The sequence below is a fragment of the Vipera berus genome (assembly GCF_964194415.1).
Source record: "Vipera berus genome assembly, chromosome: Z".
Taxonomy (NCBI): Eukaryota; Metazoa; Chordata; class Lepidosauria; order Squamata; family Viperidae; genus Vipera; species Vipera berus.
The window spans coordinates 33,861,148-33,873,683 of NC_138205.1; the positions used below are offsets into that span (position 1 = coordinate 33,861,148).

Here is a 12,536-nt window from a genome sequence, read left to right on the forward strand (position 1 = left end):
GGAAATGAGACAGGGCTTAATATTTCCACGATGTAAACCCTTATAAAGAGTTCCCGGTTTAACCCCCCTTAATCCCCATTTGGTCAGTCCCCCATCCTTCCTCTCATATCATCCATCTCGTGGGAAAAAGGAAGCTAGGACCCTTTTGTTTATTGCTGTCTACCGTGACAAAAACCAGATGCTAGCCCCCCCTTTTGTTTCCCCAGTTCAAAAGGCTTCTCCTTTCCTTTGAAATGCCTATTGCCGGTTCAATACACATCTATCCTCTTCTCTTCGGGAGATGGCAGAATCCATGGGATATGTTTGAAACATTCCATTTATGAATATGATATAAATGGATTCTGACACCCACCAAGAAGCATCTAAGTAGCATACAAAAATTGAGATTGAGTTGATGGATGCTTCATTCTCAGACTGTAGATTGATATAGTGAATTACTAATTTTCCTAGAAGAAAGGATGAATGTCTAAAAAAAGATGTGTAAACTCATCGGTCACTCTCATTCAATGACCATGGAACCTCTCAGGGTACCAAACTTGCCATTTATTTTTCATTATTTAGATCATATGTTTGTTTATTGTTCTGATGAATCTACTGATCAACTTTACTAAATATGCCATCTGTCAACTTACGTTGGACTTTGAGGTTAATTCTGAACACCTGACCTGTTCTAACATGCTGAGCCTATTATCAGATTAAGGACAGAATACAATCAGTACCAAAATGAGCTCCTATCTAATTAGAAAGACACTTTTGAGCAGAAGTGTGGAGGTGGTGGAAGATCTCATCTGACCAACTAAGGCACCATTTTTATTTGGAAGAAAAACCACATCAAAAGAGGTAAGTTTAATTTTCTTTCACAGAATGAGATAGATTGCAGTGGAAAAGCTCATTCAGACTTACAGCAGTTTACTCTGTACACATTTTTTGGAAAGAAACCTAATTTATTTCAAAGAAATTTGCTGATAAATAAGTGTTATTTGGGAATATATCCTTTTGCTGCAATATGCATACCAAAACATTTTTTATTCAAATTTGGGGATGGAAAAGCAACATCCTTTTACAGAGACATGAAAGAAACAGAATAGTAGCAGGTTACAGATATATACTCGTATGCACCTGCCACCTGCATTATCGAGCGTGCAGCAAAGGTACCAACACTTCTATCCCAACGTAACACAAAAGTCAAGTCATGACTTGTACTGTCAAGGGAAAAGATTTACACACAGAAGACCGGAATTTAAATTTTCAGTCACTTCTAATCTACCTTATGAAATCCACTTAGTCTGAACTCAACATTATGAAAGTAATATGATACTGGACTTCTGTATTATGGAACCTATTCCATAAATAATTGGTGCAATAGATTTGCACAAACACTAGCAGCTGGGCAGAGCTTAGCGCTAATCCTATGATTTCCTATGATTTGTTAAGAGTGGTTAAATTTTTATTTCTTTATATGTGGTGATCAGTATGTTAATAATAATCCCATATAATAATTATGAATTTTGAAAAGTAAATGTTGTGCTGGGATAATTTGCCAATTATTATTCAATTGATCTTGTTGTCAGTTACCCTTGTTGTAAATGTTGTTGGCATTGACACAAGGAACACTGGCTGATTTAATAGGTTCAGGCAGACTGCAGTCAGTATTGGTGTCCAAATGGTAAAATTCACTAAAGGAAAAACAGCAACAATTCTTAGTGAAAAACAATGTAAATGGTTCCCTATGATCTATCTTCCAGATTGAAATTAAATTCAGTACCCACCTTTCACTTCTTGGATGTTCATTCTGCCTTTGTTTTTCTAGTTGTTTAGTTCAAGAGGTGTTTTTCATATTGACGTATCAAAAATCCCTTGCTCATAACTCACAAGACCTCTGTCGCTTCCTGGAGTCAAACCTTGTAATATTTGGTCTGCTGCCAGGGTATAACTCTGGCACATATGAAGACATTGTAGCTAAATTTAGCCATGGATTATTTTTGCTGCCAAGGAGGTTCAGTCTGCTTATCAACAGAGAAGGAAATAACTAGAGATTGTTTTGTACTGAGACTTTCATTGACATGGAACTCAACCTTTGCTGCAAAGGATTCTGGGAAATATTGTGTTATTCTAATATAATCTAGTTGTAAAGATGAGGGAAAGAGAATTGTGCACATTGCTCTGAAATCTTGGGAAGATGGAATGAAATAAAAACATTAATTAGCAGCAAACTTAGTTATGCTTATGGAAAAACCACTGAAATTAGTGGAACAAATTAATCATGCCTAATATTCCTACTAAGGGACGCAGTGGCTCAGTGAGTTAGGACGCTGAGCTTTGTCGATCAGAAAGGTCGGCACTTTGGCGGGTCGAATCCTGAGTGCCGCGTAACAGAGTGAGCGCCAGTTACTCGTCCCAGCTTCTGCCAACCTAGCAGTTTGAAAGCACGTACAAATGCAAGTAGAAAAATAGGGACCACTATGGTGGGAAGGTAACAGCGTTCCGTGTGCCTTTGGCATCTAGTCATGCCAGCCACATGACCAGGGAGACGTCCTCAGACAAGCGCTGGCTCTTCGGCTTTGAAATGGAGATGAGCACCGGCCCCTAGAGTCAGAAACGACTAGCACACATGTGTGGGGGAACCTTTACCTTTACCTTTTTAATATTCCTACTAATTTCTGGAAGCTTCTTTAAACACAGATTTAGGCATTTTATGGTCCCAGGCCACATCTGGCCCTTTAGCTGTCCCTGTCCAGTCTGTATCAGGTCAATCAGAAATTAGAAATCAAATGTAAATAAGCAGGGAGCATAAGAAGGTGAGTCAGCTCCCTCAATCAACTGGTGGCTGTAGGAGGGCAAGGAGAGAAAGCATTCTTCTGCGCCTGCGCAGTGCTCCCTCTGCACCTGGAACATCAAATCAGGTACATTGATTTGGCTGTCCACAGCAGTCCCAGTTTCTCATGTAGCACCTTGGGAAAATTAATTGCCCAGTCCTGTTGAAACAGGATTAATTCTGATCAGTTTCTAATAATTGATTCCTGTAGGAGAAGAGCAGGCACAACTGGAGGATGGAGTAAAATGCATCATCAGTTTAGTATCCTTGCATTGCCACAAGAAATCCAAGTCAAGACCCCTTTGAATTCTACTAACCTGTCTAGCACCAATTTAGTGCTGACAGTTAGTTGACCAGATTCTTGTGCACAGGCTTCAATAAATTATTTATGCCACAACCTCCTAGATGAACTTCTCCTGATTCTTTGAGCCTGACAATTCCCACTATGGAGACCCTATTCCTAGAATACAGTTTGAAAGCCAGTGCCTTAAGGTAAGTGTTTAACACAAAAACTGTAACACTTATTCTAGCAACTAAATTCTTGAAAAATATTGCAGAGGTTCTGAGTTACAGGATGGTTTAATTACCATCTTCATATAGAATGCAAGATATTTAAAGTATAATCCCTGATTGGGAGGGCGATAACATTTCAATGGTACTTCAGGCAACCATAGTCTTTATAAATACCATATTTCAAACTTCGGTACGAACTACCATTTCTGCAAAGTCTCATTGTACAATTATATGTTGTTCTGGGTTCCACCAAAATATAGATACCAAAGCAGAATTCACCTCTGGCTACGCATTCACAAAGCATCTCAGAAAAAGAAAAGGGATAGAAAATATCTATGGAGATTTTCAGTCATCTGGGTCACAATTATCTCAAAAGTACTTTTTCAAAAAGCAATAGGATTTGTTTTTGCCTTGAGGAAGATACTTCTCATCCAAGAAGTGAAGAAGCTTTTTGGATAAGAAGCAAAATGTCTTCCACAAGGAAAAAAAACCAAATCCAGTTGCCTTGTGAAAATGCAGCTTTGAGAAAAGGAATAGAAAGAGTAAAAAATAGCTGATTTGTACCTGAAATAATTTGAGACTAAAATTGAGACACACAAAATCACAAAGTTTAACCTCATTTTATTTGATGACCTTGAAGAAAGCCTGTTTTACCCCCATTGCCATCTTCAGTCTTCCAAACACAGATAAGGCTTACCTTTGGCCCACAGGGCTAGAGAAGCTTAATTCATTAGCAAAATAAATCGCTTTGGATCTTATGGATGGAAAAGGTCTAGTGAAGGGCAACTTCTCACCTCCTACCCCCAAATAGCAACAAGAGTATAAAAATGTCATTCCTGATTTGCAAAAACAAGATCAATGTTCCTTGAAGTAAAAATATACTTGTATATCTGTGTATTCCCATTCCTTCGCTTAAGAATGTAACCAATAATATACATTTGCCTCTACTCATAGGAAGCAATTAAACCATCCTCTCCCAACTTAGAACTTCCCAAATTTGTGGGATTTTGATCACTTTTTTATTTCTAGCTACCACAGTCAGATTGTTTGGCTGACAATTGGTGTCTAACATATACTGAATGTACTAGACTGGTTACAATTGAAACAAGAAATTGTCTTCCTAATATCTGCACATAAAAAAGACTCAAACATTTCCCTAAAATGTCTTTAAAAGTCAAGCTCAACTCTCTGGTTTAAGGGTCACATGCTTTTTTAAAACAATATTGAACTTATTTACCATTGTCTTCTTGCGGAGTTTTTCTTTTTCAGCACAGAGGTGCGATTTCTTGTTGGCCTTCCCCGCAGGTACAAACTAGTTTGCAGATTTATTAAATTGACAAATGGCTTTTTTATGAACTTTATTAAAATTCTACATATAAAGAAATTTAAAAATACAAAAACATATACAAAAACATAAATTTGCAAATACAAAAGAACTTAAAAAACACTTTGCTTTTGTTATAGATCAGTAATCATTTCTTATTCTTTTTACCCTTATAATTTCTTTTAAAAATTTTCATTACCTCCCCTTATTTAATCTATAAAACCCTTTATCATCAATTTAATTTTCTCTGCTTTTATAATAAAATCTATAAATGGACTCCAGTCTTTAATAGAAGGCTCTGTGGAATTCTCTCTCATTAGATAGCTCAATTTTGCCGTCTCTTCAAGTCCTTAATTTTAAATATCCAATCTTCAGCATTTGGAGCTTCTTTTATTTATCCATTTCACACATTGCTTTGCAATGTATCCCTGCAGTATTTCAGAATCGGGTGATTCAAATTATTTAAGCAGCCAATATTAAAAGAAAGGAATTCTTTATCTTGCTTAGAGCATTAGATTTTCATGTAAAGATAACTGCAAAAGACCTAGTTAGTTTAGGCTGAAGTTGTTTTTGAAAATAAGAGCTGATAAAATAGCTTGATCTCTTTTGATCTGAGCTTTTGGCTTGAGGCTGCACCAATCCTGCCTTGGAACTCAATGCTTTTTCCACCTGTTCTGTATTGTGAAAGAAGGTTTCTGTTTTCACTTCATCTGATTCCTCATACAAAGATATTGTGATCATGATCATGGGATAAATTATACCTATACTTAGAATGCTCACTCTTGCCCATGAGATGTCTTCCTACAAAGCACTGGTATTTAATGTCACAACCAGTTTTAAATACCATGCTCAGCCTCAAAATACACAGAAAGCCTTTCTAGAGGTCCATAAATTGTCCTCTCTCTATGTGAGCTCTTGAGTTATACAGTATACTTCTTGTTTTGTTCAGAAAATTTCCTGTTTTCCTTTGTGTTCCAGTAAGAGACAGTCCTTCCCCTTCTCCTTCATGAACTGGAATAAGCAAAAAGTCATCAAGTTTATGATAATACTGATTTTTTTTCTTAACTGTTTCCCCATTTATTTCCTCACCTACTTATGTTCAACCTCTGGATTTATTTCAACTTTATTTCAGTTGATTAATAAAATACTAAAGCATAAAAATCCAACAGTACAAAATCTAGTAATGACAAAAACAATATACAAGCAGAAAATTAATTAGTGAAACTCATTCAAAAAATTAAAACTGATCAGGATAGGAACCATCTTTGAACAATCCAGAAGGTTCAGATTATCTTGTGTAGTACCATTTTTTCAGATAGATTTCTGCTAAAACACATTTGCCAAGAACATCCCGAGGAGTCTTTCAGAAGAGTTCTTAGAGTCCTAGTAGGTAAATTTAATTAATAATAATAATAATAATAATAATAATAATAATAATAATAATAATAATAATAATAATAATAATAATAATAATAATAATAATAATAATAAATATAGAAGGAAAAGAATCTTTTTAAAAATATAATTAGCCTCAAGTCATTTAGGACTTCAGATTAAGACCAGCACTTTTGAACTAGACTGAAAATAAAAACAATTTTGTGATATGCTTGAAACACCCAGACTCATTCAATAATTTTGCTGCTGAATTTTGGGCAGAATGGAATTGTGCAAGTTGTTTTCAAGGACAACTCCATGTACAATATATTACAATAAACAATTAAAAGAAGATAGTCAAAAACTATCTCTATTTGCAATGTATGGCAGTGAAAGTTGGACCATAAGAAAGGCCGAGTGCCAAAGAATTGAGGCCTTTGAGCTATGGTGCTGGAGAAGGCTCCTGCGAGTCCCTTGGACTGCAAGGCGATCAAACCAGTCAGTCCTAGAGGAGATCAACCCTGACTGCTCTTTAGAAGGCCAAATCCTGAAGCTAAAACTCAAATACTTTGGCCACCTAATGAGAAGGAAGGACTCACTGGAGAAGAGCCTAATGCCGGGAAAGAAAAAGGGCAAGAGAAGAAGGGGACGACAGAGAATGAGGTGGCTGGATGGAGTCACTGAAGTAGTAGGTGTGAGCTTAAATGGACTCCAGAAGATGGTAGAGGACAGGAAGGCCTGGAGGAACATTGTCCATAGGGTCGCGATGGGTCGGACATGACTTCGCAGCTAACAACAACAAGTCAAAAACAGAAAACAAGACAATGACTGTGTATATATACAGTAAAACCTTACCTATCTTACCAATTTAACTGCTGTAATCTTCCTCAAGAAAAAATGTTTACTTTAACCTCATCTTTCATTTGGGAGCTCATAGCTTTGTACATGGTGTCCCCATTCTCTTTTTTTGGTCACAACAACCATAGTAGATTGGTTAAAAAAGTCACTGGCTCAAGGTTACTCAATAAGGAATAACAGAAAGGGACTAGAATCTGGATTTGTCTTGTCCTAAGCCAATATTTGAGTATTTCTTTTTTTTAAAAGCTTCTTAAAATCCTGAATTCTATTGGATGGTTCAGACAATTACCTAAGGTGAAGAATTAAATATTAAATTATTTTAAATCTTAGATCATGACTGCAAGTAAGCCATATTATGATTTGTTGGGTTTAGGGTCATTGTAGTGTCCCAACATATCCCACTAATTGAAAAAATGCCCCAAATCCTAACTCTTTCATTGACCCTACCACATTATTATCACATATCTCTGCTACTTTCAAAGGCTGCAAAATTACATTTTGAAAGTATGATGATTGGCCACAAAACAGCTGCCTGTCTATGTTAATCAGAACAGCATGTGGCAGTAGCAGGACTTTGGATAAGCCTCTTAACTATAGAACTGATTTAACTCAGATTTCTTTTAATAAGATTGAAACTCCTAACTGCCAAGATTGCATTATGGCTTTGAAACAAACATATATTGCTTCTGGGCTGAGGCCCAAATTGTATCAGATAGTAATTAGATGCAAGTTACCAGGTTATTAAAAGTGAAATAAAGCACCATTGACCTGTTTTCACTTTTCTACTCTTAGGAAGAATACAGTACCTTTCTTGCCTTATTTATCTTCTAATCCTATCACAGGATTCCTCCTCGTCTTCCTCCCCAGTGCTGCCAAACAAGGCTCTAATGCTATCAGTTACAACTCAGTGTGAAGCAATTCATTTTTTTCCTCCTTAGTAAGAATTATTTAGAACAGGGGTGTCAAACTCAATTTCATTGAGGGCCGCATCAGCATTGCGGTTGCCCTCAAGGGGCCGGGTGGGTGTGGCCTGGGTGGGTGTGGCCTACTGGGTGGCCGTGGCTAGAGTGCATATGGCCTACTGGGTGGGCGTGGCCAGCTCTACATCGTTGGCATCAAGGGTGCCTATGGGGGCCTGGGCAGGAGTGGGACAGATCTGGGGGTCTCTGGCAGAAGGAGGGTCTCTGGGCCAGGGCCAAGGCAGCGGGGGCTGTTCCCTCACTGTTTCCAGGATGGCTTCGCGGGCCGCATGAAACCACTTCGTGGGCCGGATCTGGCACCCGGGCCTTGTGTTTGACATGTCTGATTTAGAGGTTAAAAAGATTGAGGAAGCAACAGGAAAATATCTTAAGCTTAAAATTGGGAGCAGTCATACTCTGGACTTTCTCAAATAATTTCATGAAAATAGCTAGCTATTCAACAACGAAAGCTTTATCTAATCTATTCTGTTCTCTTAGGTTGTTTTTTTTTTTTTATCATATGAAAAAGTGAAGTGGCAGAAAACAATGGATATTTACAAGCAGAACACTACAACCTCTGAACTGCTAAATGAACTGGGGAACTGCGTAAGGGACATCTCTTCTGGAATTAATCTAGATTCGATTTTTGTTTCTGAGGGTCAGTAGCTCATGATTCCTTGTGGAAGGATTGGATCTTGGGGCTGATATCCCTTGCTCTGAAGGATCATCCGGAGAGTCAGCAGATGATAAAGATAGAAGCAGAGAAGCTCAGCATCAAAAGACAGAAATGGACATGTTGATCATTTCATTGCTTTTGCTTTAAAAAATGTATTATCCTTTCCTCTAGAATTGTTTCTCCCATAGGAGACATATGAAAATCCAAGGAAGTCTGAAGTAAGAGGTCAACCAGATTTACATCTATTTAACTGTGATGAATTGAATAAGCATAACTGACTGTGTTTGTAGTTGATTGACAGATGACTTGTTGGGGATTAGAGGGCTAATATGGATTTATATTTTATTACAGGGCAAAATGTCTCAGGATATGACTGAGAAGGAGCTAAAGCAAATGGAATTAGATCAACTGAAGAAGGAAGTGAAGCTTGAAAGACAAATGGTAATGGGTTTCAAATGTACTCTACTAAAAAAATCAGTATTTCTGCATCCACAACATTTCAGAAGTGTTGGTCTACATATGATAGCTTTGTGTTATGTGGGCTTAAAAAGTTATAGGAACTGATGAGCTGATGTTCTCTTGTTCAATCAGTTGGTGTCAGTGTAGTCATACTTTCTGAAATGCAAAATAATAATTTCTCAAAGGGAAAGGAAAAGAATAAAATAAATAAAATATAGAAGGGACATTTGCACAAGGCACACTGAAATAATTAACAGTCATGCTGGAATATCATGCAGTGCTATAGTTTCCATATGTTTAAACTGTGTCTTCCTAAGGCATTGTGTCAAATAATGTTTATCATTCCCATGATTTTTCATCCAAATAACTATGATAAATTTTCATGTTTAAAACACAAAATTCCCTTAAGACACTATAAATATGTTTACCAACAAATGAAATCCCCAACAGTTTTAGTCACAGGGCACATCAAGAATGTTGGTAGTAAGTTCCATGCTATCAACTAGGACATTCATGTTTCAGAGAGAGGAACCAACTTATGTGAATCAGGCTGGAATGCAGGCTTGATATATACTTTTCAAGTTGTTGGTATTAAAGGAAGAACAAGAGAGGGTAAACATATATACATGTAAGAAGGATCTCTCCTGTCTCTTCTAATAAAGTTGTCAAGTGGCTATGGCCATGATATCTCCATTTCCATCTCCACGGAAGGATGGGGCTGCAACTGAACCTCCCCATATATGTTTCACAGTTTCAAAAATCTTCCTACCAAATACTTTGAAGTGAGACTTGATAAATTATGTCATCAACTATTCAAACTGGAAGGTTCAATTACTGTGCAAACATAATTTGCAAATTTTATATCAGTCTAGCCACACAGTAATATTTTCTGTGAAGATGTTTTTAGGACATAAATATGCAATCCATGTTAAAAGCTATTTAGGGGAATCAACAGAAAAACATGGTATAAACAGCATAGCAGAATATACAGTTATTAAAAAATTTGCTATCAAGAAATCCAACCGTACTGAATGATCACTGATCACTGATCTAATCCAAATTCAAGGCTGCCACATATGAAACTTAAGGACACAAAAAAATGGCTTTAGAAAAGTTTTGGTCTCAAGGAAGATTGTTCCTATTGTGCCAAATTTAGCTTTAGCCTCCATTATTAACGTCTCGTCTAGAGAAACAATGAAGTGTAGTAGTAGCAAAAAGAAGCAAATTAATTACTTGGAAATTAGTCGTTTTGAGTTTAGAAAAAGCTGAAACAGTTAAGGTGGTACATTTGAGACCTTATTTAAAATCACAACATTGCAGAAAGAATGAAAGAAAGCCTTGAAAAACTATTTTTCCTTATCCTCTTGCAGGAAGGTTCCCTACTAATTTGTTACTATTTAGAGGTTGTACATTAGAAATCAAAAGTTCAGGAAATGAAGTACTACATCTTTTTTCCACACAGATCTCCAAAACAGCAAAAGAACTCAGGACCTTTATAGAATCTATGGCTGCAGAAGACCATATCTTAAAAGGGGTCCCAGAAGACAAGAACCCATTTAAGGAGAAGGGAGGTTGTACAATAAGCTGACCCTGGCCCCGCCAAAGAGAAGATCTTTATTGCTCTCTTTATATGCTACTAGAACTATATTAATTATATTTTACCCTACAAAATGAGTCTAAATCAGGATTGGAGAATCTCTGTGCTGAGGAGAGGGCTGGTAGTCAGCTATATTAGAAGGGCCACAGGATCCCCATCCTTAGAGATTTTCTGCAGGAGGGAATTTAATCAAGCCTCAGGGAAAAAAGGAACCAGAACAAATTCATGACCAAGATATATATGGTCATGAATTTGTTCTAGTTCCTTTATACAGAAAGAGGAGTGGGGGGAAGAGGACATCTCTTTTAAGACTTAAATATATTGGTTATTTTTGTAAGTAGGCAGTCTATATTAATTATATATTTCCTGAAGAGGTCTAGGCAAAGGTGGACTAGATCAGGGCTTTTCAACCTTTTCACCCATTGTACCACTTTTAGGATATGGCAACATCCGAGTACCACCAATCGCCTAGCAAGGTGTCAAAAACTTGATGACCAAAAAAAAAAGGAAAAAAGTGATGAAACACAGGTAGTCCTCGACTTACAACACTTTGCTTAGTGACTGTTCAAAGTTACAATGGCACTGAAAAAAGTGCCCCCAAGCCACAGCCAAGCAAGACACCTGCCTGCCCGTCCGGTGGCGTTCTTCCTGCTAGCAGAGGTTTTCATTGTTGTGAGCATTTCTATTGAGGATTGGCAATGGGGGTGGGGTGAGGGGGTGTTTGGCTTTTATTTCCCCCCTCCTGCTGGGTGGTTGCAGCAAGTTTTGGTCACTTCACATGACCCTGGGACACTGTGACCATCATAAATATGAATCAGTTGCCAAGCATCTGAATGTAAATCACAAGACTCTGGGGATGCTGCAACATTCCAGCTGATCGGCGCTTCTTCTGGGCTCAGCAGAAGTGCCGGGATTAGCGTGAGCTCCAGCTGGAGCCTGGTGCTGATCCTGGCACTTCCACTGAGCCCTGACAGCCCCAAAGAAGCGCTGATCCTGGCACTTCCGCTGAGCCCTGATAGCCCTGCAGTTCCAGCCATCTCTCCGTCAGGCTTCTTCAGTGCTGCCACCAGTTCAGCTTATTCCCCTCCCCCACTACCACTTTTCTAGGATGGTCGCGTACCACCTGCCAGGTGCCAATGTACCACAGGTTGAAAAGCCCTGGACTAGATGATCACTAAAATATATTATTATTCTATATTCCATGATTTAATTATTACTTCATTTTTTAAAGTAGACTTCTGGATTAATTTGGATGCTTTATTTTTTGTGGGAAAGATGATGAAGGCTTGAAAAAGAAACAGAACAGAAAAAAAGATTATTATTAAAGATTTCTCTCTCTTCCCATTCTGCCAAGTGGCTACTTGGAAGGCTTTAAAAATATGAATTATTTAGTTATTCACTTTTATTAATGGTGTTGGTTTTTTTAGAAAATTATATTTGTAACTTAACTTAGCTTTCCCATTTGCACCAATTGATTAAGCACTACTTTATTGTCTGACGTCAAAACTAGTGTCTCTCAAGCAATGCAGTGTTAAGATTGCAGAATTCAGGTCCCAGAATCCCCAGCTAACATAAGGCTGAGGAATTCTGAGAGTTGAAGTGCACACATCTGAAAGTTGCCAAGATTGAGAAACATTCGTCTAAACTACAGTCTTCACATGCAAGAAGGCCTCACCACAAAACAAGTTGGGCTAAGAAACTCAGCCTCTCCATAACAGAAACACAACATAAGAAAGGAAGTTATGATGAAAAAATCCAGATTGATGGATACTGAGATGGCGCAATATAAATATAATTATATAAATTAAATTAAAATAATGGAATGATTCTTGGCTTTCTTTCATTACCATAACTAACTATTTCTCAAAATATGCTGGGAACTATATCATCTGTTCTTAAAGCTCAGCTATTCACATTTGTGTAGCAAAATCTTAATTTCCATATTTACTACAGAAAATAGC

General features: G+C 37.5%; 2 protein-coding genes across 5 annotated transcripts in view; one reads left to right on the plus strand and one right to left on the minus strand.

Annotated features, from left to right (window-relative positions):
• The window catches only part of ABI3 (ABI family member 3), a 46,706-nt gene extending 44,905 nt beyond the window's left edge, over window positions 1-1,801 (minus strand). The window contains exons 1-2 of one of the 4 annotated variants that reach the window (XM_081346335.1): window positions 1,770-1,796; window positions 1,576-1,676 (exon numbers count right to left, since the gene is read on the minus strand). In XM_081346335.1, the coding sequence (XP_081202461.1) occupies window positions 1,576-1,676; window positions 1,770-1,791 (123 nt within the window). In that variant the 5' untranslated portion in view covers window positions 1,792-1,796. Of the gene's footprint in view, window positions 1-1,575; window positions 1,677-1,769 lie in introns of those variants that run through there. The other 3 variants (XM_081346331.1, XM_081346334.1, XM_081346332.1) reach the window with 3 other exon arrangements.
• A 1,322-nt stretch (window positions 1,802-3,123) lies between these two features.
• Window positions 3,124-10,631, plus strand: GNGT2 (G protein subunit gamma transducin 2). The gene is made up of 3 exons (XM_081343044.1): window positions 3,124-3,307; window positions 8,871-8,960; window positions 10,441-10,631. Exons 2-3 carry the CDS (start codon window positions 8,877-8,879, stop codon window positions 10,564-10,566), a joined length of 210 nt encoding a protein of 69 aa, XP_081199170.1. The 5' UTR covers window positions 3,124-3,307; window positions 8,871-8,876; the 3' UTR covers window positions 10,567-10,631.
• Window positions 10,632-12,536: the final 1,905 nt, after the last annotated feature.